The following is a 27,161-nucleotide window of genomic DNA, read 5'->3' as shown; positions in this document are numbered from 1 at the left end:
CTCTAATCTGTCTAATGAGTCCTTACGTTACATATAAGCCACCAACCTGAGAGAGATGGAAGTAGAGTTGTTGCTGGTGGGACTTGGGGACATAGAGTCTGAGCTCTTCTGCTGGCTGGCATCTAAAACATACAACAACAACAACAACAACAACAAAAAAGTATTAAAAAGGAATAAAATAGGTTTAAAAAATAAGAACTTCTGGAAAAGTTAAGAAAGAAGTTTTCACAATACCTCTGCAGGCTTTGAGCTGCTGAGTCAAAACTTTGCGGATCTCGTTCACCCATGCCGTTTTAATCTCTGGCGTCGGGGCCTAGATTAGAACAAGCGTGGACAATCATTCCTCATCTCTAAAGGTATGATTAATAAAAGCAATCAGGTCGAACGCCCTTACCTGCACTATAAAAACTTCTTCTCTCGAGTTGCACCAGATCTCAAACTTCTTGTTGTCTCCCTTGGCATTCTCTGTGATGCCCACCGCACTCATCTGAAAGAATATAGAAAACTTAAACACTAAATCTTTACTGCTACGGCACGGCATCGACCTTCCTTTTAAAAATGGAGCAAGCAGGCTCACACTGAGGGAGTGTTTGAAGCTGTAAGACGGAGCTTTCTCGTAGCCCTCCCCGTTCTCCTCTCTCCTCTTGCAGAAGAGCAGAGCCTTCTGGTGCAGGAACAGGTGCCTCTGCATGGGCTTAAACCTGGCCAGGTCCTTCACTTTGGCATGACCTTTCTTATGCTCGGTCCACACGCTGAAGGAGCCCTGCATCAGCAGACGACCCAGCTCTGACAGGTTACCCTAACAGGGTGAAAAGACAGATGCGTGTTTTTGCATTGCACGACCTCTCTGAAAGCCGATAAATAAAAAATTCTGGTAGCTTATTGCCAAAACTGTCCTGTAATTATAAAGCAGAACATTTTTGTTCATTTACTTTTTTGTCATTTAATACCTATTACTCGTCAGTGGGACAAGTACAGTATACATACAGTTAAATCAATTAAAACATTTACACCTTCCTTCACATTTTCTAAAACCTTTATTGGGCAAATTCTGGCTCCTGGACCTTATGTTTCACACCCCTGGTTAAAGTTTTGCAGCATTGCAGTTTTGAAACTGGCCACATGATGGAGCTATTGCAACTGTTTTTGACTCTGGCTTTGCACCTTTGCACAGGTAGCTGTGTTTCAGCTCTGTAGCCTTTAATGTTTTTAGATATTTGATTATATGTACTTAAAAAACAAAGAAAGGTTTTAGCCTGGAGGGGAAAATGGAAAAAGCAGATAAGAAAAGTGGGAAGAGAGTTGGCAGAGAGCACTTAGGGGAGAGTCTGGGGTGTACTCATGCCCAGGCCCTGTAAACCCCAGCAGCTCTTGTTAAAGAATAATTAACCTGCTCTGTATTTTAAAAGAACGCACGCTAGATATCCCATTCAAGGCAGTTTGAAATGATTTGACCACCTCCAGCAAAGTTTGCAAACGCAGTGTACTTCTTCTAACCTCATATCCTGTGATGGCAATGAGATGCATGGAGTCATTAACGGCTTTGAGAATCCCAAGAATGGAGGACAGTGCTTCCTGTAGGTCGTCACAACCATCACAGCCCTTGCTGTACTTCAACATCTCCTGCAAACATTGAAAAAACAAAACAGTGAGTCATTCCCCCTCTTACATAACAGGTGTACATAATACATGAACAGAGCTGACCTTAAGCAGTAGCTGGTACTTGGTGATTCTCTGGACGGGTTTAAGGAGGTAGGAGTCCAATCCAAGTTTATGTTCCAGCTTCCTCTGGCACTCCTGGTGTATAAAACATGAGCCGGTTAAGATTTAAGTTTTATATTGCTTAAAAGTGAAAAGGAAGGCGGTGCTACAGCTGTGAGGGCTGACCTGGAAGAAGGCACAGTCGGAGCACTGTCTCCACAAGCTCTCGGAGCGAGGTTTATTTTGGCAGTAAGCCTCGTAGATCTGCAGGTCCTTCATCTGCAGCGAAAACAATCATTAGCAAGTCAGTACGAGCTCAACCGCTGTTGACGGAAACATTGCTGTTGATGGGATTCCTGTCAAAACGACGATGTATAAGAAAATAAAAGTGCTCACCCGTTCTAAAAAGCAGCGGCCCACCAGCTCTGGGCAGTCAGTGTATGCTTCCAGTTCCTTCAGAAATGTCCTTGAGACAGGAAAGAGAGGTATAAATACTCAAACTATGAACAACATTTGTAAAGCACCCACATATATAATCAATTAGCTTAAAAGCGTACCTCTTGTGAAACTGGTAGATTTCTGGCATGTTCCCAAACAGGATGTCCTTCTTGCTGTGCAGGTTGCTGGGGATGAGGTGAGCCATGGCAGGGTTGTCCATCTCTGCCGCATAGCCCTGGATTTTAACATCACACATTTAGTAAGAGCTTCAGCCTTTTCACCAATTAATGTCAGGTCACGGTATCATTACCGACACCGCTCACCTCCAGCACACACAGCAGCTCCTCGACATAAGCTCTCTCCGTCTCCAGCAGCTCGTTCATCACGTGACTGAAATGTACACACACACACAACACAAAATACAATGCGGACTACAAAGAACAAGCAGCATGATTGCCAAATAATTGCTTTCCTATCTAGGGCTCTGGGGAAAGAACTTTGACCCCTTACCGGCGAAGCACTGCCAAGTTTTCTTCTTCTTCTGAAAGAGAAGCATGTCTTGTGCCACCGTTGTGTACAGGAGACTCCACCTTAAAAAATAAATAAATCACACACAGTCATGCATGTTTAGTATTTATCACCCACTTAAAACCTTTATTGTATCACACAACATTCGTAGAAATGATAAGAATTTACCTTTTTGGAGAGGGCATTATCAGCAGAGTATCTCCTGTCTTTTCTCTCTAGATCTGATTAGAAAAAAAACATCATTATGTTTTTTTCATCCAAGTTTAGATTCGTCCTTCTCATCCTAATCAAACCACCACTAAACGAGTAAAAGATACCTCGTTTGACATCAGTTCCTGGCACTTGTTCTTCTTTAAACCAATTACAGATGGCTACTTACGGGGAGAAGAATGCGGTGACTTGACTTCAGGCCTTGGAGCTACTGGCTGGACTGGTCTCGTCTGTTTAGCGGCGAGTTTCTTCAGGCTGATGCGTCTCTTCTCGAACATCTCCTGGACGGAGCTTTGCTTCTGGAAAACTCTCTCTATCTGGTCCTAAAGGAGGATGGAAAATATTGCAGCTCAATGTGAAATATGATAAAGGTATCACACATTAAAAATTTAAACTGAAAATCTTCTCACGGACCCTGAGCTGAGAGTTGAGCACCGCCTCGTACTGGCAGCAGATGGCGCTGCGGTCAGTGAGGGTGTGCAGGGATGCTGTATCCAAGTATCGCTCCAGTTCTTGTAGAGCTGCTTCTGCCCCGTCCTGAGACTGACAGCGGTCCACTGGCTGGTTAGCCAACAGGAAGATGCCTTCCTCACACCAGTGCGACGCCTTTGAGGGGGGGGAAATACCAATGAGTGCTTCTAAGGATACAGCGCATTTGTTGTGGACGATTAATGAAGCCTTCCTCACACTCTTACCTCCTCCAGAGCGTGGTGGAGCTCCATGGCTCTTAGCAGGAGGCTCTTTTTGCTCCTCAGAGTGGAGCTGATCTCCTCACACACTCCTCTCAGTTCGGTGCACTTTGGCCTGATGGAGTCCTCGGCGTAGTGGGAGTTTTCTATCAGCCTGTCACCTTCGCTGACCAAGGACAAGGCGAGGTCTAAGATGTCCTTTCAAAACATACCAAAACAATTGCAATTATTGGAATATATCTTTATTATAAGTCAGAATATACAGAATTCTGCCTCAGCAGCAGAGCGGGACACAATAGTATATACTGGTATTCAGCATTTTGAAGATCTATAGAAATTCTGCACGAACAGAGGACAGAAAATGCTGAGCATGTCTTTTTGAACCACATGAGCAAGACTGCGTGTGCAATTGTGTGTACTTACTCGGGCTTTATCCTCGTGGCCGCTGAGCTCTCTGAGGACGTGCTCTGCATGGGCGGGGCTTACGCTGACCTCGGAGAAGCCCGACAATCGCTCGGACGTCACATCGAGTTGGGCGCGCACCTGAGGAGCACAGGGATTGATAAGCACGTCATTTTCCGAGATTTGGATTGGAAATGAGAGGATGACTCTTGACTCACTTCACGGAAGTGCTGCTCAAAATGGCGGAGGTGCAAACACTGCTCCAGCTTGGTACGGTGGCGCTCCCAGAAGTCGTCAAATGCCATCTCCGTCTCATCCAGCTGACCTAGGAGTCTGAAAGGGGAAAGGAGGCAAATGAGAAGCGATGGGAGACAAAAGAAGACATTTATTCATGCATGCAGGGGCAACTTCATTTTTTATTTATGCATCCTTCAGTTTAGTCATCCACCTCTGCACAGTGGCCAAGTTTTCCTGTTCATCATGCGTCATGTTGTATTCGGGGTCTGCCTTGAGAGGCTCGTTGATGCAATCCAGCAGCCGTCCTCCTTGTGACTGCGCCACCCTCAGGTCCTCCTGGAAATTCGAACCATTTTAAAAACTTTCTAAAAGCAACAAAAAGAGAAAAAGAAGTTTGCCACAAAAACAGAAAAGCATCTCCAACCTTCATCGTATCCTTTTTCAGTGTGTGCGTCTGCAGCAGGATGGTGGTGGCCTCAGCATCGTTGGGTAACTCGGTCTCTGCAAGCTCAGTGCCAAACGCTTGCAAGGTCTGAGCCGTGGTCTTCACCATGAGGGCGAAGGCCTCAATGGCCTGTGGAGGGCATACACGTATGCATATGTATGTGGCAGAGAAAAAATAAGTCAGAACATACATAAATATATATATATTTAAAGAAATCGGGGACAAAATAGTCATGTGTGTGTACATACAGTGCGGTGTGAGATCCAGCTGTCATGGTGGTATTCCTGTGTGCCTCCCAACTCTTTGGTTAGTTGTCCTGGATCGATATACGCATGGAGCTCAGTCACAGAACTCAGCATCACCACCTGACACACACATACACCCAAACTGATTAAATGAAATACTATCACACATTTATTTTGAGATGAATACAAACATAAACATAAGTTACAACAGTGACGACAGCTCTACACTAGCTAAAATAATAATTGTGCTCTCAGTGACTCACAAGGGAGCCATTACGTAAAGACAAAGTGCTGCGGTGTATTAGTCATACCTTCATTTTGAACTCATCCCTGTTGAACTTGAACAGGAAGTCCGACAGAGTCCGCTGGAACAAAGTAGTGGGACGCAACACCAGAACCAAGTGTAAGTTCCCGGGAAATGAACCCTTACAGAGAAAGGAGGACAGGGAGTCGGATTAGACAGTGATCAATACCTTACGCTTACTTCCACCCACAAATTATCCCAAGAAATTTCAATAACTGAGGTGTGCAGAAGAGCATCTCTGAATGCCAAAGCTTGAAAGATATGGGCTACAACAGCAGAAGACCACAATGAAAACTTGAAATTGAGGTTTCAATTCACAAGCTTAACAAAATTTTATAATAGAAGACTGAAAAAACGTTGCCTGGTCTGATGACCATATCTGCTGTAGGGTCAGAATTTGGCATAAATGACATGAAAGCATGGATCCATCCTGCTTTGTATCAGCGGTTCAAGCTGGTGTCAACAGCGTTAAAATCGAATCTGTGACATGAAGCCATGAAGAAGAGCAAGGTGCACAAGATAAAATGCATTTCATGTCAAGTGTTTTCATCTGATGAGTGCCTGCTAGATGAAGTGCTGCACATTTTGGCACAGAGGCTTTGACCGAACAGAACAGAAAAAAGCTCTCTGTTAAACTGAAGTCCCTGTAACAGCCCTCCCTATATAACTACCTCAGAAGCAATGCTGTGCTCATAGCCTAAAGCAAAGTTGACTTTAACACACTGTAAATTTGTGAGATATAAGGTTCACAGTTGTGCCAGTCCAACTGTATAGTCTCTCGATCCTGACAGTAATAAAGGCAGAGCCCTGGTTTAACGGTGCAGCTCCTGAGTGAGGCATTAAACAAACCTCACATCTGTGCCCACTGTCCCACTGCTGCAATCCCAAACCAGCAGTAAAGAGATTTAAGAGCGTTTAACATCTAATAAATCTGCTGCGTTTCTTCACTGCAGTTCCCCTGCAGCAGCTCTCACCTAGAAAGCTGTGATTGCAGTGTAATGTTATTAGTCCTGTGACTTTGGGGAGTAGCTGTAGCATTTGGTCTGTCCACCTCCACACTAGCAAGTTAAAAACACAGAACTGCCTTCAGACAGGCAGCAGCTCTGGAGGCCACTCAGCTGAAAGGCTATATCGGTTGTGGCTTCCTGTAAATCCCCGAGTGAATTGCTCCGCCCTGTTAGACATCGTAAATCAATGCAGGATGACATGTACACACACACACACACACACACACACACACACACACACACACACACACACACAGCACCAGAGGCAAGCTTAGAGCTCTGTGACAAGCTCATGACATTTTTAGCATAACCATAAATTGTGTCCGCTGACAAAAGAAAATCTGAAAGATGATGATGCTTAAAGATTAAAGCTTTTTTCCTGTTGTTTTTTGGTTTAGAGCTGGTTTAATTGACACTGCTTTTCTTGGTAAATTCATGTCTTTTCTGCTGATCAAACTTCAGCTGAGGTTTAACCCACTGAGCCATGCACATATAATATCTAAATACAGCGCCCTGTGTTATTTGGGAATATTTTTAGTTGATTTATTCACTGACAAAAGTGAGTGTGTGACGACAGTCTGTACAAAATAGCGCCACGGCTGCCTTATTCATTGGAATCACTGGTAACACGCAGCAAAGAGTACGAGCCCTACGATAAATAAGTCATCCGTAAAGCATGGCTTCAATTTAGTCTACAAGGAAAAGGACTGCACTGGTACAGAGGCGCTCACACACATCCAGCGTGCATACATCATTGTCATGAAATGCCTGCATTGGGTTGTCATGGAAACGCGTGGAGAGCCTTAGCGGGAAAGAGAGAGTAGACGAGGAGTCGTCTAAGAGTGTTCCCTGTGCCGCAGCCTCATTCTACTCGTCCCGTCATTTATTTTTGGCTTTTACACACACACACACACACACACACACACACACACACACACACACACACACACACACACACACACACACACACACACACACACACACACACACACACACACACACACACACACACAGCTTGCTGTGATGTTGATGAGAGACAGCCAGGTTGGAAAATTCACTCACTCTACACAGCATCTTTCCACCCATACTGCCTGCATATCTTTTACATACAGTGCTTCCTATTGGGATTAATGACAGATGACAGTGCATGTTAACTACAGAAAAAAATGATGCATTGTGTATTTTTTTAGTTTTTCCTTTTTTTCCCCCTCATCAATAACACACCATCCAGACATCAGTGAGCAGCGCATGTGTAATTGGAGGTCATTAAATTCAATAAACCCTGAGAGGTCCTGTTTTAATTTGTAGCTCTGCATTAACATGACAATACACGTGCTGCTCGGTGCACTCCCCGTGACAGATGAACACTGATACCCCGCATAAACATTAAAGCGATGCATGCACGCGCACGCACAGACATTTTCCGCGCGCATTAATAAATGATAAGAATTAGAATATAATTTTCTTTTGAGCGGGATGATGGAAGGGAAGAAGGATGGGTGGAACGGGAAAAACCACTTCAGTCATGTCCTCTAATCACATCCACACTGCTCTCCCAGGAGTTGGCCCGCCACCATATTAAACCACCTCCATCCACCGCGTGCTCAAACCCCCCCTCCTCCGCCTGCATTACTGCTCTCACTTTTAGACGTGAACAATGTCCCAGTTGCGACAAAGACGCTCAGCTGAGATCTTGACAGGGAGAGTGCTAATATTTAGTGGAACGCCTTTTTAGCTGATGTTAAAAACGATCTGTTGCAACAAACCCGAGCCTCTCACTGGCACCGGCTGACTGAGCCATCTGCATCCTCCGCCTGCAGCAATGTTTCCGTATGCATGGATGCCTGTGTATTTATTACCCCTAATCACAAAGACAAGCTGCAGCAGACATGAAGGTGTCCCATAATTTAACCAGAATACTAGATAAATTCTGGCATTTGCATATATGGTAAGATGGTCCTCCATGTTCACTACACAAAGTGGGGGGGAAAGGAAACTAACACTTCAGACACGAGCAATAATATTCTCTCTAGGGCAGTGGAGTGTTTCTTTAAATCTTTAAACCCAACACCTGAGTGTCTCTTCACAGTAACCAATTATTTCCGCACTGATAAATATCAAAATCAAACTATCCAATGAGCTCACTACCTTAATTTTACAACCCAGCACTGTGTCTAGATGGTGAAAGCACCAACAAAGCAGCCTGAGAGCATCTGTGCCTTCGCTTTGCAGTAATACTACTAACACTTGCCCACTCCTTTATTTTTTTCCGTCCCTCGTTCCCCCTGGCAAACCAGCAAATGGCAGCACGTGACCTTGAGCAGCCTTCACGAATAGAGCATCTCACGGGACGATGAACAACTTTCATTCTCCAATGAGGCCGACTGCCACTGGCTAGTGGACAAAACAGGCGTGTCCAGCAAGGACATCCAACCACAGGCGAGTGAGGAGGAGATCATGTCAGACAGTCGGTCTCACCACCTGGCCTTCATGCCTTCAGGTTAGGTTATAATGCTGCCTGTTTCCAGTGTGGACTTGACATACCCTTTTATATTTTACCTCCCTCCCTACATGAAACATGAAAAGGCATTCACATAACAGCTGAAACTGCCAGTTGGAATCTTATTCACACAAAATATCCACTACATCAAACCATTACATCATTCTTTTTGGGAGCAGGCCATGAATATATATTTTTTAAAAAAGCATTTCACTGCACTGAAAATAAAAATACACATTTCAGCTTTCTGAGTTAAAAAAAAAATCCTTTTTAAAGTGAGGAAGGCAACTCCGAGGGGGGTGAGAACTAAACAGAAGAATGGAGTGATGGATGATTCAAAGGGGAGAGAGACGGGGTAATGAGAGGGAGAGGTAAAGGAAGGAAGGGATATCCAGCAGAGAAGCTTCTGCTACCACGCTGATAAACTCTACCACCACTCTAAATTATAGGAGGCCACTTTGTCATCTTGGCTTGATTTCTCTTCTTTTTTTTTTTTTAATCTTTTGTTTAATTTAAAGACAGAGAAGACTGGGAACAAAAAGACCCAAAATGGAAATATATAAAGATTATACACTGTGTAGCTTTGGAAGTGTGGTGGTGGTACTGAAAATGTTTTGTTATAAATAAAATGGAATTTTACAGGAGGTCATCTCAAGGCTCCAGGAAGGACTGCACACATAAAGCTATGTCTCACTGAGCTGATATGATTAACTGATAAAGGTTGGCCACAAATATATCAGTCTGAGCACATATGTTGTCTGATATGAAAACTGAATGTAGAACACTATACAGAAATACATGCATTAGGTAATTTAGAAGTGGTTTTATAACATTATTTAGTCAGTAAGGTGGTTTTGGCTTCACAGTTTACGATACACTGAACCACTGTTTGCAGCTCATACATGAAGTGAAGCTAAGCAGATGGTGGTGTTAGGTTAAATGACTGTCACTTCCAGAATACCTATATGTGCATACATAAAGGATACATGTACAATTTACTAAGACCTGAGTATCATTTGCCAAAAATTATTTATGGGCCTAAAATAAAGACTAAAATGGCAAAAGAATTACACACTGCACAAAAAATTTAAGGAACAGTTTGAAAATACATCAGATCTCAATGGGAAAAAACACATGCTGAATATCTACACCCGCATGGACTGTTTAATGTGTTAGAAGAGCTGAATTCAAAGACATAATGAACGATGTTACAGGTTTTCTCCATGGCTTCTCCAGACCCTTTCATGTCTGTCACAAGTGGACAGGGTGGACCTGCTCTCACCTATGAAAAGCACAGGGTGCCAGTGTGGACCTGTCAGTTGTGGTATTCTACGGCACTATGTGGTGCTGGGCACTGAGCACAGGGCCCACTAAAGGATCTCAGGTCCTCAGGCCGCCCTCATGAATTCTGTTTCTAACTGTTTGGTCAGAGTCCTGCTGGAGATAATTTTATAGCTCTGGCAGCGCTCATTCTGTTCCTCCTCACATAAAAGAGCAGATATCAGTCCTGCTGATGGGTTAAGGCCTTCAACGGCTCTGCCCAGCTCTCCTAGAGCAGGTGCCAGTCTTCTGGATATTTTTAAAATGTTAATATCTTGCCAGTAAGACGTTACTGATAAAAACATTAAACTATTATTTTTAGATAATATGATTTCAGCGCTTAGTCCATACTCAATGATTACATTCACACTTTTCCTTCAAAAAACATCTCTGTGGTTTTGCTTGCACCTTGAAGTAGCTTTACACCTGATAAAGCAGATTGATTGTTGGTTCATGGAATTCTACAGCTCATCAACATCCTGTTTCAGGACACTGAACGAGCCAATGGACTGGAATAATGGTTCATTATTACCATTATTAGCACTGGATATTTTCTGTGTGTAGGTTAACTTGACTTTGCGTTCAGTTACCAAAGCCAGCAGCCTCATAATGACTTATTTCCACAGTGGGGATAGTTTTCAAGAGATACCATGGAAAAACCGTTAATGATAACCAGTGCCCAATTAGCATACATTAGCATAAATTTGCATACATTGGACATGGTAAAAGGTACAATACAGGAAGAGCATCCTGACAACAGATGTGAAGGGGTTGGCGAAGCTTTATCCTTGTTTTGGCTGACGTTATTACGATTCACAGATAGAGTACTGATTACAGATGACAGCTTACAAAAAAATTTAAGTAAGGGAAAACCAAAGTGAAACATGGTATAGTACGAAAAATTAAAGTCAGTGCCCAAGCAATAGCTCTCTCTCAAAGAAAAGCCAAATAGAGAACACCGCTATTGGCCAACATCTTGCTGACTGCTACCAGTCGATCTGCAAAAAGACACATACTTAAATTCCCACCTTGGCATCTTCAAATGTCTTAAAATCTAAGATTTTTAGTGCTGTGGCGTGTCACCTCACAGACCTCAGCTCAGTAGATAGGACAAAAAGATGGGAGGATAAAATCAGGCACAACATGCTAGATTTTACCGAGGAGCGATTTATTTACTTATTTTGGCCGGCCTCCCTCCCTGCTCCCTGGCTCTGCTGGAGATTCCTTCCCGTTAAAAGGGAGTTTTTCCTTCCCACTGTCGCCACTCGCTTGCTCAAAGTGGATCCTCTGATTGTTGGGCTTTTCTCTGTATTATTGTAGGGCCTTTTCCTTACTATTTAAAGCGCCTTGAGGTGACTTGTTATAATTTGATGCTGAAAAAATAAAATTGAATTGAATTGAGTTTCATTTGAATTTAATACAAATAGTTTATAATATAATGGTATAAATGGCATTTAATTTTAATTGTCAGAAATGACAATAAGTATGGACACTTCAGTTTCATGACTATTGATTATTATTACCAAGTCTGCCTAATTTACATGCATATTAAGTATTATTATAATAATAAGATATATAACCCCTCTCTTATACTACTAGTCCCCCCTCTCTTGCCTTCCTCTTTAATGTCACACTCTCTCTTCAGTTTATCATCTTATAGAGTTGTGAAAGTTACCAAGAAGTAAGTAGGCTAGTAGGCTAATGGAGCATACACTGATGGTTAAAAAACAATTACAGAATGAGACTCATGGCCAGCACTGCGTGGACCTTCTATTTCTGCTTTTTGAGTAAGTCTCAGCGTACACAAAGGCTATGAGTGCACTTTCAGAGATTCCACCACCCACTCTAACATAATAAGCTATTTTTAACCTCATCCTGCCACATTTCAACATGCAGAAAAAGGAAAATGTCCAAGCTCCCAGTGCATATGAAGTTAATGAGGTAAAACAACCACTTACTGCATGCGCAATTTCACAAATACTAAAAACTCCAAAACATCTATTATTCTAAATGCTGCTAAGCTGAAAATTATACACACGGACAGCTGACACCAGCAACTACACCCACAGATCTGGACTAAAACAAGCATTAGCACATGCAGAGTAATGCACACACTCCAAAACAGCTATTTGGAGTCATCAGAGGGATTTTGTCAGCAAATGATGCACGCAGACAAATTGGTTCGGTAAAGTCCTAGGACAGTTTCTCCCATCTTCCTCCGACACGCACACACAGAGAAACACACACACAAAAATGAAATAAATAACCAAACAAGTAGGTTCTTACTGCGATGCGGAGCAGGGTGGCCCTGACAGCAGCCCATCGGTCCAGCCGTCTGTCGATGACCAGGATGAAACCCACTCCTGATGCTTCCACACTACAGGAGAGAAACACACACATACACACACTGTTAATCCCCACAGAAAAACACCTTTGCTTTTCCTGTGTGTGCAGGAAAGAAAAAGAGGGTGTGTATGTTTAAGTCAAGGCCTCGATAACAAGGCAAACTACTGAATTTGGTACCAGAATATCCCCAAAAAGGGGCCTTAACTAGAATTTGGCTTGTACATTATTGAGAGGGCCCTTGAGCTCCAGCTAAAGCAATAATTGAGTTATTTTATAAAAAATAATTCCAAATCAGCTTGCATTAAGAATACGTTAGGCAGTTTCACTGTTGGCTGACAGATTATGGCATAGGTTATGTCTATTATCTAGGAGGTTTAGGAAACTTGCAGACAAATCAGGCCCACTGTAGGTCACTGTAGACATAGCTAATCAAAGCTTTTGTATTATCCTAAGGAAAAAAAACTGAAGAGGTTGCAGTTTCTTTGTTTAGTGCTATATAACCTTTTTAAAATGTCAAATTTACAGTTAAGATGCAGTTGCAGCTGCTGAATGGGCCTTTTGTCAGTCCTTCACTTAGTTGGAAAAAAAAAGGGTATAAATTTTTATTTTTACTCCCCACTAGCCTCAGGTCATTTTCCACAAGTGGCCCCTGGTCAAAGGAAGTCAAGTATCCCTTGTTCAAACCTTGCTACCTACTGCCTCTTCATCATTTGCCTTCAGTGGCGATTAGAGAGCGACCCTTGTGATTACCATGGCAACCTTGGCTCTGCATTAGCATGTGTGCATGTGAAAAATCTTGCCATTCATTCCACAGGCAGTGCCATATGTAGCAGCCTCATTAAGCTAGTTTGTGTGTGTACATGGCTTTTTCCTGCAAAGGTCCCCCGCTGGATAAGCTGACGTGTATCCTGACACCTAAACACACAAGCAGGAAGGATGAATATTTAAGCCTGACACACACATACACACACACACACACACATACACACACACCCCGACTGTGAGGCCAACCATACAAATACTGCTGAGTCGGTCCATCTGGATGTCATTATTAGCCAATTTTCATTATCACACACAGAGATGTTAAGAAAAGCAATGCGTTACACTACCCGGTGGACGCCGCAAGCGGCAAATCCTCAGTCCATCGCTACTGCTAAATAGATTCAATCCACATAAATGAAAAAGCCGGGCGAAGAAAATCTTTGATATTCCAGAGCCCAAAGAAAAAGAAATCTAACAAAAATCCTCAATAATCCAATGTCATCATCCAAATATAGTCCAGTCTTCCTCAGTTCTCTCCTATTCGGCTGATGTCAATGTCCAATCGGTGCATCCACAATCATCTTCTTGCAGCTCGCGGATGGAGCGAGGTGACCGTTCACATCCTCACAGAGCATCTCCCTCCTCCTTTTGCCTCTCTCTCTGCTCCTCCACCACCCGCGTCCCACCCTCAGCCAATTAAAGCCGAGCTCTGCCGCTCAGAGCCAATCGGATACCCGGGAGCTCAGCCGATTGGCAGCAGGGTGCAAAATAGCTGGTGGGCAGAGAGGGAGGGGTATGAGTGTGTGTCTGTTATATGAAAGGTGATGATCCACTGAATGGCCGCCATGACACACACACAAACATATGCGCACACACACACACACACACACACAGATAGATATACAGCTGCATCTTCCTTTCTCCTTTAATTATGTGTGTGAGAGCATGTCTGTGCTTGATGAGAGTGCTGCGCTCAGCACTAAAGGAAAGGTGAAAGGAAGGGAGGGGAGGTGAGAGGATGGAGGGGCAGAGGGAGCATAAAGAAGGAGGACAGAGGAGTAATGAGAACAGATAAATAAAAAAAATATTCTAGTTAGGAAAACAAACCTCCACTGCAGAAATATACAAAAACTATAAATACAAAACCTTTCATCAGGCCTAAGTTCTACTATATGAGTTCATATGAGCAATGTTTTAACATTGTAACAAAAATTCTGTTCGTATATGCACATCAAAGAGTACAGTTTCAATTTTTGATTTGCCAGTTATCAGTGACTTATTCTTTAGTCTTCCATTCTTCTCTAAACCTTTGTGTCTTTTGTGTCACTTCTCGAGTCAGGCCTTTGGTGTTGTGCTGGCATCTGTTGGCTCCGCCTGGTATTACACCTCAAGCTCTGTTAGCACAGCACATGTGTGAGAGGAGGGGTGAGAGACACTCACCTGGGGACACTCGTGAGGTAGCTGAGGACATTTTGGAGCTCCTCCTCTTCTAGCTCGCTGAAAGTTGGGAATTCTGGGAAGACGATGACGGGGCTTCCATTCATCCCTCGCCCCCCTGGAGACAGACAGGAATCACAGAAATGTCAGGCACGGTGTCCACCTGGTGTTGTCAATGCTTTTAATTGATTTGATGACAGCTGGATTGAAAACTTGAAAGTTATGTTGTAATGGTTCATTTGTGCCCTACTTTTCCTCCTTTATATAAATACACTCAGACACAAATAAACCCACTTCTTGCTTGATAAAGTGCAGCAGGGTAAAAATCATAAATTACATACAGTCCTGTTTCCATAATTGGAAAGTCATGCAAATTCATTTTGGATCTAATTCAGAATGAAAGAAAGGCATTAAGAGGAGCCTTAATGTGATTGTTTACCACGCCTCTGGCTGAGGAGAGACAGAGCAAAAATCACATTTATAAAAATAAGCAGGACCTCACACACACACACACACACACACACACACACACACACACACACACACACACACACTTCTCTTTGGTTGGCAGGTCAAGTTTCAAAGCATTGGGGCGATGAATTATTCACATGCCGTCACTGGTCAGGCAGTATCGTCATGGTAACCCAATACAGAGCTCTAAGAGTAGGTTTCTGTGCTGACATGTTTGTTTCATGTTGCTTTGTGTGCATTTTGTGTGAGTGGTTGGTTATGATTGCCTGCATGGCTTCTATCTGGGCCAACCTATCATCAGTAACTGACAAGTTTTTCCCACATTGGGGTCCCACAGAGGGGTCCAGGACCAGCTGGGATCAGAACTCTTTTTCTTTATTCTGGTTGAATCTGCCCCTAGAGTTTCACTGTATTTTCATGTGGATTTGTACACTACTCCATCATGTTGTCTCAAATGAGTTTTTTTGGTCATGTTGGGATTTTTTGTTTTTCCTTTGTTTGGGGCAGGTACCATGTGATGCATACGTTTTTGTGGGCCGTTGCTCTCTCTCTCTCTCTCTCTCTCTCTCTCTCTCTCCCAGCTCCTGGTTATTTTTGTGTTTTTCATGAGTCTGATTTGTAATGAATGAGAATATTTTTGTTCACCCCCCCCCCCCCCCCCCCGCCTTTTTTTTCCCTTCTCTTAGCAGTTCTTTCCTGCCATGCCTGCTTTGTTTGTTTTTGTTTTTGTTTTTTTTAAGTAAACACCTGAAAACCACCTCCATACTAGAGTAAAAATATGACGACAACCTTTTTGCAATCAGGGAAAAAAAATAACAAGACAAAATTGCATTGAATTTCTTTACTTTGAGTTGCACACAACTGTTTACAAAGTTGAGCTTGATTACACAAGGCAACTTGTCGCCAAGCAATTGCAGTCTGATTTAGAAACACTGCAATCACTCTCAGACAGACAGATCAAGGTTTGCACATAACTGTCATCTAATTTATAAACAAAAAAAAGTCAACATACTGCTAGTGTCACGTGTCTTTGCAACAGAGGACAACTCAGCTGGTTGTATTCTGGTATAAGAGCAAGGTTGCAGAGCGCCTGAGTCATTTTATAGTTAAACAACTATTTTGCAGGAACTATGTCACTATTTGTGGAAGAATTTCCGAATTTCTGTAGCCACAGACTTGCAATTTCTGCAAATCAATCATAGTTAATGCCATATTGCCACAGACCCCATTCTACCTGACTCCATCAGATAGCATCGTCTTGATGGAACAAAGTTCCTTTCAACATGGAAACTGACTGCAAGTAGACACAGACCTTGTTCCCATCTTCGAAGCCCAATTGTTGTCCCAATTTCAAAGACAATAATATAGTTCATTGCACACGGTCACAATAATTTTGTTAGTGCTGCATCAACATTTTCCCAGAGTGTGAAGGATAGTAAATTAGTCCCACATATAGTTTATAGCTTTGCAGACACAGAAAGGTCCAAATATATCTGCAGCGCAAAGCAAAACCCTTAAGGTATTACGCTTCAATGAAATCAAAATTATTTAAACTTTTATTTTTTTATTTTATGAGTTAAAATATTGGTAACTACACAAACAGAAGCAAATAAATTATCAAAAGGTTAAAAGCCTTTCACAAAGTGTCGCTTTGGCTGTCATGTAAGTATGAGCGGAACTATTTTTGGACTCTGCTGGACATATCCGCCTTCACGTCCTGGAAGACATTTATATATTTTTTTAATTGCACCAACAGTTTTGTTACATAGAAGAGCGCAAGTAGAGAGAGGACTGCGTTTCACTGAGCTACACAGACACAAAGATATAATTAGATTCTAAAGAGTTAGGCCAATTGCGCTATGTTTATAACCCCCATTAGCTCTGCCCCGACATAAATTCCCCTGTTCACACACATGAATGTGTTTGTTAGCAACTCAATTGTCCAGTTTAATCTAATCCATGCTGCACATTTGGAAAGACACCGAGATCTCTCTGGGGTCACTCGTTCATCATGAGTTTCACCACTAAGTCACTGACATGGATAAGCTGATTCAAAGAGCCGGGTTTACTCGCATGTTCTTTACATATCAAAAGGAGGAGAAAGTTATGTATGTCTTGAAATAATTAACTGCCACTTTGTGCATGTGTATAATATCAAACCAACCTGGCAGGATGGCAAACTGTTTCTGGAGTTCAGAGCCGATTTGTGCTGCATACATAGGAGTATCATCCTTTTGCACGATGTCATCTAAACAAAGAAACAGAAAACAGTATGTTAGAAAACAAAGTCTCCAAACCAAAATCCACTGTCAACTCTTTTGCCAATATAACCAACAGCTGAACTTTTTTTTTTTTTTAAAGTGTGTTTATATATAAATATGTGGAAGGTGTAAAAGGGGAGGAGCATGGGAAGTAGGGCGAAATAAAGAGGGCAGGGCACATGAAAAAAGGAGGGAGTAAAATGAGAAAATCCAAAAAGGAGAAAGAGTAAAAAAGGGTAAAAGTAATGTAGACTGGAGATGAAGTAAACACCATTTGGATTTCCTCTGTCCTGTGGTCAGGCTGGATTACAGTAATCTCATTTAGCCCTTTGAGACATGTAGAGACAGAGAGATAGAGAAAAAGCACTCTCCCCCCTCTGATTTGGCTGCCATGTGTGAGCCATGTATGCCAAAAACAGGGATTGGATTGTTAACTGTGTCCGATCATGTGTGCATCTGTGAATGAAAACTGAGAATTTATAATGTCATCTAAGTGTGTATGATGGAGCATCGCTACGTGTGTGTGTGTGTCTCTGAGTGTGTGCAGACAAATGCTGGCACCGCGGCTGGTGTGAGCAAAGTGTGGCAAGGTTTACTAGCAGTATGGTGTGGACTGGCAGTGAGATGCATTAATTACCATCCAAGTGCAACCCAAACAAACTGTTCACATTTTTATAAAGGGACCATCGACCCAAAAATTGCAACACCAGACTGATTATAGGATCTTTAGAAGAGTCACTGTTTTAATCTCATCTAGGATAAGCTTTGTGGTGAAAGTGTCCTGATGGATGAGGTTTAAAAGCTCCACTTTTCTCTCTGATAACAAACTGCATATAAAAGATGGAAATAGGCCACCGTGAGGTTAACAGTGTGGATGTCTCCAATTCACAATCACAAGCTAACCATAGACAACAACACACTCTGTTTTATTTTCTATTTAACACCAAAGGTGACCATAATTTACCATGACCATGACATAGTGAGCATATTTTTCATTCATAATTCATAGCAAAATATTTTGACTAAGCAGCCTTTATAGGTTAAAAGTATCGACATCTGTATTGGGAACAGCGATACTAGCACTGCATTTACTTGGTTACACCAAAATTTGCAGTGTAGCAGACCACTAGTGAGAAGTGAGGTCATGCTCTCATAGACTTCTATATACAGTAGTTTGCTTCAGAAACCCCCGGCTGGGTATTAGAATGAATGGAGCTTTAAGGCACTTTCATATGTGCAATGCCCATTTTTGGAGGTTTTTGACACATGTGACTGCTAAACATGCGGCATTAACATTTTGGACATGTGACAATTATGATGGCAATGTAGGATAATGTGAATAATGCTCGTCACACAAACCTGGAGACCAGTCGGTGACTGCCTAATTGTCATGAGTCAGTAGGGAAAAATGTGCATTTCCAAACCAAATGGCAAAAACCTCCTTGTAATCGCTGTGGTTGCTAGCATGCTGCTGTGGTCATAGTGTAAATGGAAGTGACAGGCTTGTCTACAAACACTGGCCTGCTGCCCTCCCTGATGGTAAAAGCTGCCCTTTCGAAACACTGGAAGCACAACTTCAACTTTTACTACTACTTATCTAGTAGTTAGCAAGTTGTTTGCAGCATGAAACATGAAAAACAAAAAAACTGACAAACTACGGGCCACCGTAGTTTGATAGCTAGCCACAACAATGTGCTAGCTATCAAAGCAATTACTAGAAGGTTTTTGGTTAAGCACCTTCTCTGCAACTGATTTCACCCAGCAAGAGCCGGCAAACTGCAGGAACCACTCGCCAGCCTCCCAAGGCAACCAGTGGTTCTATCACATCCAATATGGCACACAACTCTTAAGCAATGTGCATCTGATATCACATTAGAACTGTCAATAGACAGTCCAAAAAGCTATTAAGGGCTAGCTAATCTAACTGTAACACTGTCAGCCAATCAGACATGTGTCAGACATGTGAACTGGACGCAGAGTTATACAAACTAACACTCTCTCTTCTTAGACTTTATTTCTCTGAGATGTGCCTTACTTGCTCCCTCTTTAAATCTCTAAATCTAATCCTGTAGTTATTAAAGATGTTAACGCACAACGATATGTTCAGCGAGTCTATTGTTAATTACCAAAGTGTGAATGCGTCATTTTACGGTAAACACAAAGTGCAGCTGAGGCCATCAGCGATGTTATCAGGCGGTCATAAACCAGGACTTGTGAGTCACTTGAGCCAAACAACTAAAAACAGTCTGTAACAGCATGAAACCTTTAGTCTGTGGGAAAATAAGACAGAATGACCACACTGGAGAACAAAGCAATCCACTCATACCAGACTAAAGCACTGCAGGTGATCACATAATTGGCATTCTTCGTCACAAATATCCTCAGACTACCTGTAAAAACTGTGCGCATGCTGATGTTTGTTGGTCATTTCCTTCTTTAATCTGTGGCACCGTCGGTCTATGCAGCAGCTCCATATGATGCAGCAACCCCCTGGGATTAAGAGCTTAAAGCTTCAGTAATGCTACATACATTGTGTCAGCGTACGATTGGCTAGACAGTGACTCATACTACAGATTGTACGTCTCATGTTTTTTGTGAAGTCAACATATGTTACAGTATGAGCAGCTGTTCACAGGATGTTTGAGATGCTCTTGGAACTTGCTTTAAAAATTATTAAAGAAGTAAAACAAAGTATACTGTAAGTAGCTCTGGTCAGGAAGGAACATGGTGTCCTGGGGGTGTACAGCAATAACTCACTCACACTTTGGTAAAGTCAGAGGTAAAGCTTTACAGATTTTAGGAGATTATCCAAAAAAAAAAAAAAAAGCAGTGATTATTGCAGAAAAAACAACCAAACAAGAGGAGAATCGGAGCAGTGACTGGGTCAAGACAGAAGAAGAAATGGCTTAAAAAAAGGACAGAGGAAGATAAAAGTAAACGGTCTAAGAGTGGAAAAAGAGAGATGGTTGACTTGGCACTAATCCAGGTCCACTTATTAGACTCAAACCGACCACAGAGCTTCCAGCAAAAATCAACCACTCTGTAATTTAACACAAAAAAACCCCAGAAACTGTATGTAATTAGCTTCTACTACAGCAGAGACAAAGAGGAAGGGGGCGTGCTTTAAAATCTGAGTTCATGGTGCCTTTGAGCAAAGCAATGAGTGCTGAATGAAGAACAATTTGTTTTCTGGAAGGACAAAGGAGATAATGAGGTGGGGATCCAAAAGGAAATGTTTTATTTGTATATGATATACAGTATAGGAGGCAGACTGTGTGTGAGCAAGTGTGTTGTCATATGTCAGAGTGTGTGTTTGAGTGTTGTGGGATCACTGGGCCAGCTGTCAGTTCAATGTGTCAGGCAGTAAGCTCTGGCTAAGGCCCAAGCTCTGACTAACAGCAAGACATGTGCAGCGCTCTCTGACTCTGAATATACTTTAAGCGTGCAAGTGTCCGCATCTTTGACCTTACAGCAAGAGAGTTGGTTTTATTTCAAAATAAAACCAACTCTCAGACTAAATCTCAAGCGATGCGATCATGCGATTTGCAATACTTCATGTCACAGTGTGTCCAGTTCATGGATGGATTTGCCATTTCAACCAGATGGAGTTAAAGCTCCTTTAGTCGGTCATTTCCTACATTAGCCATGCCTTAGGATGAGTACTTGCAGCTGTTAGTGTTAAATACAAGTCAGTAAAGTAGCTGTGAAAGCATCAGTAAGTGATCGTCCAACTAAGAAGATGCATTTTTAAATGCTTGAAATAGTTTCCTGCTGCATGCAAAAATCTACTTTGTAAGACATTTCTTTCCTCCCCCAATTGAACATCATATTTTTATGAAAATGTAAGAACATTTGTAGAGAACAATTTCATTTAGCTGAAATAACCTGCACAGTGCTCATGGTTTGTGAACTATATGGGTGAATGGTGCAGATATATCAGACATTCAGGCGTCGGGCAGCTTTTCACTGCTGCTGAAACTCTCAAACGGCTCGCTTTGTCCTCAGTGGAATGAATGAAATCAAACTATAGTGGCGAGGCTGCGAGCGAAACCCTTTTACCCACCAAACAACACACACACACTGGAAGTGGGACAAGGCAGCCAAACACAAATAGTGATTATGGGGGGCCTCGAAAGAATGCCCCACCCCCTCCTTATACCCTTCCCCCCAGGCCTCTGACACCCCTTCCCAAATTCATTCATCCTTTTCTCAGGGGCTTATCTGAAGGACAAATAATATGTATCCCAGCAATCTTATGCATTAGGAAAATATTACACCATTATTAACTTTTATCAAGTGTATTGTATTTCTAAAGGGCTCTATTCAGCAGTTAAAATAACTTTTAAGTTAATGTTAAGTACAACTCGGATGAAGACATATGTGCTGCATGAACGCATCATTTCAGGATTAATATGCAGCTGCAGCTGCGGTCTACTAAATCGGATCATTTCACACTCCTAAATGTCTCCAGCTGTATTCTTGGTTGTATATATGAGGGAGGAAAAGACCTGGATTTAAAGGGGTGAAAAGAGGGAAAAGGAAGCAGTTGGGGGAAAAAACAAAAACTGTAGAGGTGCTCTCGTCTCAATAAGATGATATGGAGGACAGGGTTTCTTTACACATGCCTACATATTTAATGTGTTGGCCTGGTGCTAGCCGATACCGTGGATGTGATCTCTCTGTGGCAGAGGGTCAGGAGGAGCGCCACAGTTTAAAACCATAAAACACACAGCATCCAACATTATGCGATGTTGAGCATGTTCTCATCACCATCACACTACAGATGATGTGGAGTCTCGTGATCTGAAAGGTTGTAAACAGCCCAGTGTTGGGAGGAGAACACTGACGTGAATATTATTCAAACGTCAAACATTCTGCAAAGTTGCGGCTTCAGCACTGACCTGCTGCACATGCCGCAGCTTATGTTTTCAAATCACAGCTATTAACTTTCTTTTACATTTGTTCATATAGTTTTGTTCTCCTTGATGGCAGCTCTGTCAGTTCCACAGGTTTCTGTCCTGGGACCAGTTCTATCTGCATTATACATGCTTCGCTTAGGCAATATTATTACAAGGCATCATGCATTTTCAGTGCTATGCAGATGACACCCAATTTTATCTTTCAACGAAGCCAGATGACACGCAACGATTAATTAAACTGCAGGACTGCCTTAAAGACAAAGACCTACATGACCCCTGAACTCCTGCTCCTAAATTCAGATAAAACTGAGGTTATTGAGCCCCAACCAAAAGGGGTTTTGGTTTCTTCGCCCAGTCACTACATGCATGCCCGTAGGTGATGATTGTTGGAGTTCTCTGTATTATTGTAGAGCATTTACCTCACAATGAAAACCGTAAAACTGTTGTTGTTATAAGAATTAATGTTGCTGTTGCTACAGAGTTATTGCGGTTATTGCAGATGTGCAAATCAAAAGCAAAAAAAGCAGACACAGTTGGCAGCAAAGTCTAAATATATTGGAGTATATTTTAAAAAAGGAAGAGAGTACATGCGAGTAAGAAGACTGTCACATGAGTTTGAACTTTAGCTTCCTTTTATGCTTACTGTATTTACTGTGTGGGGAAGTTCGCAATGTCATATTAAGATAAACGTTTATTTGTCTGTCATATGAGAAATGATTCTCAGGATTAACATGTCACCCCAACTCTGAGGAGAATGAAAGGCAGCAGCCCAATTAAGTCCTATAAAAGCCAGACTGTTGTCGCCAATACATTGTATTACCATCACCCAGATGGACACACACATCCTGTTCCTTTGTTCTGCAGTCATGCTCCTACAGGTTTTCATCACTAAACACACATTGTCGGTTCAAAGACGGCAGCCAGCTGTTCTCTGCTTGTTGACGGCTGCCAGCATCGATGGCTGGTCAAAGCTCAAAGCCGCAGGAAGCCAGATAGCTGACTGGAGTGCAGTCAAACACACGTGACTATACACACAAGTGCATAGACATGACCCTCGCTGAGGACCGTGCAAACAAAAACAGCCAGGATGTGGTTGGACACAGAGGTGCACAACACACAGAGAGAACCTTAGATAGACACAACAAGACATAAGCAAATGGAGAAGTATTATTACGGTCCACTGATGGCTATAAGTCCCGCTTAAAATGCAACATTTAAACCTTTTGTTCCCCCTAATGTTGTGCCTGTGTTTTGTTAGGGCACAAATCTCAGCCTGCGCCAATTCTGTGCTGCCCTCATCATTACAGATAAACTGGTAAATGATTGGTTGTTGATGCTGCAATCTATAGATGTTGTTAACCCCATTTTAACCTTCTTCTAGTATTCAGTTTATAACTTTTAGTACATTTTAGATTACGTGTTTATGGTCGCAACAAGAGAAAGAACTCAACCATGGACCAGTGATACTTGATTTAGATTCTTAACACAAAATTAATCATTTAGATTGTAAAAGGATCAAACTGATGGAAAACCTGAAGCAGACAGGATGAATTTCACTGAGACACATGTCCACCAGCACTCAGGCGCGTCACTGAGACCTTAAGCTCTGCATCTGCTGCTATGGTATGCACCAAATGGAAAAGGACCGACTTGGAATGTAGACTCGAAGGCACTAGGTAGGGGAATCCGGTGAGGGCGTGGCATGCAGGGCTAAAAGTTGTTGCATTGGTGTTAAATACCAGCTCAGAGAGATGGCCAGTTGTGTGCACATTTGTGTGAGTTACATGCTGAGAAGCAACACAACCATTCTGCAGCTGTGTATGTGTGTGTGCATGTGAGGGAATCCAAGCTTTATTATCTGGCATTATAGTCCGGGTTTACCAACGCTCCATCTGTCACTGCTGTGGTGCTTCTACCACACACACACACACACACACACACACACACACACACACACACACACCGTGCCAAACAACTGGGTCACAGGGCCAACAGTGATCTGGAATGCATGTGAATTTGGTGCCCATCCCCACACCCACAGCTTCAACTACAGGGGCTCAAGAAAGATTAGCAGGTCGAAAAACATGTTCTTATTTGATGTCTGAAGCTACAGCTGTAAGTGTTCAGTCAGCTGGAGCACCTAGGTTTCACTGAATAGAGTCCAGGTGAATTATTACTTATTATTTACATTTACCAATGCTGAACAACATGCCTATCCAAGTGTGTTTTCCAGGACCTCCACGCCCTGCCAAGGAGACCCTACAGACACAGGTGGTCCGATATATCATGTTTCAGGTTTGTAACTGTTTCATTTGGCTGTAAAAGGTTATTACGACTGGATTTGTGTACAAGTTATTTATATTTAGAAGTGTAAAGAAAAAATAGTTTCACTGGTGGTGAAAACATAATATATCAATTTCTGGATTTATTTTTTACCTACTCTCCAAACCAATCGCTTGAAACCACCTTAAATCACCAAATGTACATTTTACAAGCTTTTTCTTGGCGAAAGATTAAGATTAAATCTTCAACTTAAAAAGGCCAAGAAGACGAAAGCGATGTCCTCTGAGTCCAGTCCACTGCGTTAGAAATCCAGAACAATAGCTTTAGGCTTTACTCGGTCACTGGCAGCGAGCCCCAATCTACTGAATAGATGGTGGCATCATCATCTCAGCAAAACAACACACTACTGTCCCTCTGTCTACAGTCTGCGCTGCCATCACAACACACACACGGACACACAATCCCTCTCAGGCATGGTTCCCACTCTGCGCGGAAGCAAAGTGCGCAAAAATCTGCAAATGAATACACACACGTACCCTTTCAGGCAGCATTAAGCGTTTTAATGAAACAATAATAATATTGATTTGTGTTACACAAGTGAATGCAGCCCTTTATTGCCTGCTGACGTCAAGACAAGTTTGTGCAGAATCGTTCTTTATTCAGCAAATGTGCTTCTGCTGTTCAGTGCAAGCGCCCAAAATAGGAAGCTCCAAGCACCGTGCAAAGCGTCAACTTTTGCACGGTGCATCAAGGACATGTACATCAGCTTTGACAAGTGAAACTTATTTTTATCAGTCTGTTAACTTAGCACTAATTAGCATGTGTGTGACTGAACTGCACCCATGTGGCCCACTGATGCTCCTTTCCAATCAAGCATGGAAGTATTCTAGTTCCAGCTGCTAACATTAGCACACCACCTTCTCATCCACATATGGTCACGTCTGGCTCCAAAAAATACAAAATAAAAAAATGCTGAGGCTTCAAATGGGTTCATGCACCACCTTCAAGTACAAGAAAAGGAATTCACCTATTAGTTAAAGGTAATTTTAGTCTATTTATGCTCACACGCTGTTAAAACAACCAGACCATGTCTTTCCTTTGTTTTTGCAGCAAGTGCAACAGTGTGAAATGACTCGAATGTCTGAGTGCGTCAGCATGAACCAGACCCGCCATTCCATAAGGTAATTTGTGAATAATTGAGCCATCTAGGTGGCTCAGTAATTGATGTGACCCTCCTGAACCCCACCAGGTGACAAACATTACCTGATCTTGGCTACAGACTTGAGCTCCGTCGTGGGAATTTCAGAATCTAGAAACTCCCAAACGGGCTGGGAGCCGTCGGTAAATCTGTGGTGCACCTCACTAAACTACAAAGCATGTACTCGCAATTTTGTGGGTTTAAAATCCAGGTCCTCCTCCCTTCCTCTCCCCCTCTCCCCACCACTAGAGAGGAAAAAAGAAAACATACAGTAATAGCACAAGCTGAGTGCAAAACCAGCAGATATAACAGCAGCCCTTTTTTAGTTGCCTCTGGCTATAGCTACCAGTCATTACACTACACAGAACAAAGAACATGAGAAGTGAAAGACAGTGGGGAGGAAGAAAAAAAGGGGGGGAAATTACATACTAGGAGAGAAAAAGAAGGAGGCAGCCAGTAAGGAAGGAATCCAATAGCCCTGTGTTTTTACTTGCCTGAAAAGGACCCTCCAGTTGCAGAGAAAAGCTAACACCACCACTTTTTTTTTTTTTTTTTAAATATATTGACATCATGCCCTGGAAGTAAGCCTTATTTCTTAGAATAGTCTTAAAAGTCACTAACACTGGGCCAGATTCACTTCAAGATGGATTTAGCATCATTAAGTCATCACAGATTCCAGATATTTTTCCCTCTCTGGTGTAGTTTCTCCATGTAGTCAAGGTTGTATGACTCTGCAGAATGCTTTAGTATAATTTACATGTGATTATAGGTGTCTAATGCTCCACTTTTGACGAAAGCCCTTCAACTCTGATATTCGCAGAGGAAAGTCAACTTTGAAGAGTAATCCAGTGCCGTGATATTGGCTAGCAAAGAAATCTGATCTGAAGCCGAGTGGGTCACGATTAAAAGGTCAGCGATACTTCAGAGGAAGTTAGAATGCTTTTTAAAGCTTAGTAGAGCCTGCTGAAGAGGCAGAAATTTAGTTCTGCTTCTTCCTGACCCAGGACAGTTTGAGTTTGCGCTACATGTATGACAGAATGTATTTTTCAGCAGTGTCAGAAGAGGCTACAAGCTCTGCAGTGTAGTATGTAAAAGAGATGGCCATTTGCCAGGCAGTAATGGCTCTACTAAAACAGCAGGGAAGTCCAGGATCCAGACTGAGCCTTTGTGTCAGTTTTTTTTTTGTTATCGCATTAAAATGCATTATCTACCTGTACCTTCTAGCACTTGTAACATAACTATAACAAATGCAAAGTTGCAGGTTTTTTTTTTACATGACTGGGAAATGTTTACCAAAAAGTCAGAGACTGTATAAAACAGATGGTCATAGCCACAAGAACATCAACAGTTTGTTAATGGACTTCCGTTTTACGGTTGAAGGCTGAAGTCTGGCATTCGGGCCGTCACCGTGGCGTTTTATTGGAGTCAGAAGCGATCATATTTGAATGATATGGAAAT

The 27,161-nt window shown here is 42.3% G+C and overlaps 1 protein-coding gene across 9 annotated transcripts in view; it reads right to left on the bottom strand.

The window, feature by feature from the left end:
* The window catches only part of mcf2la (mcf.2 cell line derived transforming sequence-like a), a 50,317-nt gene that overhangs the window by 7,406 nt on the left and 15,750 nt on the right, over window positions 1-27,161 (bottom strand). For 8 of the 9 annotated variants that reach the window (XM_086282028.1, XM_086282025.1, XM_086282027.1 and 5 more), the window contains 24 exons: window positions 17,207-17,290; window positions 14,575-14,689; window positions 12,313-12,403; window positions 5,207-5,320; window positions 4,899-5,015; window positions 4,630-4,779; window positions 4,417-4,541; window positions 4,187-4,301; window positions 3,990-4,109; window positions 3,573-3,764; window positions 3,292-3,483; window positions 3,047-3,200; window positions 2,836-2,888; window positions 2,650-2,729; window positions 2,463-2,529; window positions 2,259-2,374; window positions 2,098-2,167; window positions 1,888-1,980; window positions 1,705-1,797; window positions 1,498-1,623; window positions 578-799; window positions 395-487; window positions 235-313; window positions 47-122 (listed from right to left, as the gene is read on the bottom strand). In XM_086282028.1, the coding sequence (XP_086138154.1) occupies window positions 47-122; window positions 235-313; window positions 395-487; window positions 578-799; window positions 1,498-1,623; window positions 1,705-1,797; window positions 1,888-1,980; window positions 2,098-2,167; window positions 2,259-2,374; window positions 2,463-2,529; window positions 2,650-2,729; window positions 2,836-2,888; window positions 3,047-3,200; window positions 3,292-3,483; window positions 3,573-3,764; window positions 3,990-4,109; window positions 4,187-4,301; window positions 4,417-4,541; window positions 4,630-4,779; window positions 4,899-5,015; window positions 5,207-5,320; window positions 12,313-12,403; window positions 14,575-14,689; window positions 17,207-17,290 (2,737 nt within the window). Of the gene's footprint in view, window positions 1-46; window positions 123-234; window positions 314-394; window positions 488-577; window positions 800-1,497; window positions 1,624-1,704; window positions 1,798-1,887; window positions 1,981-2,097; window positions 2,168-2,258; window positions 2,375-2,462; window positions 2,530-2,649; window positions 2,730-2,835; window positions 2,889-3,046; window positions 3,201-3,291; window positions 3,484-3,572; window positions 3,765-3,989; window positions 4,110-4,186; window positions 4,302-4,416; window positions 4,542-4,629; window positions 4,780-4,898; window positions 5,016-5,206; window positions 5,321-12,312; window positions 12,404-13,481; window positions 13,838-14,574; window positions 14,690-17,206; window positions 17,291-27,161 lie in introns of those variants that run through there. The other variant, XM_086282034.1, reaches the window with a different exon arrangement.

This window comes from Aulonocara sp. 'chitande type north' Nkhata Bay, linkage group LG23 (assembly GCF_057382095.1).
Source record: "Aulonocara sp. 'chitande type north' Nkhata Bay isolate Kocher_YH1m ecotype deep benthic linkage group LG23, A_spYH_male_GT1.1, whole genome shotgun sequence".
NCBI classification, from domain to species: Eukaryota; Metazoa; Chordata; class Actinopteri; order Cichliformes; family Cichlidae; genus Aulonocara; species Aulonocara sp. 'chitande type north' Nkhata Bay.
The sequence above is the reverse complement of the archived record's forward strand: the minus strand, read 5'-3'. Positions and strand labels throughout refer to the sequence as shown.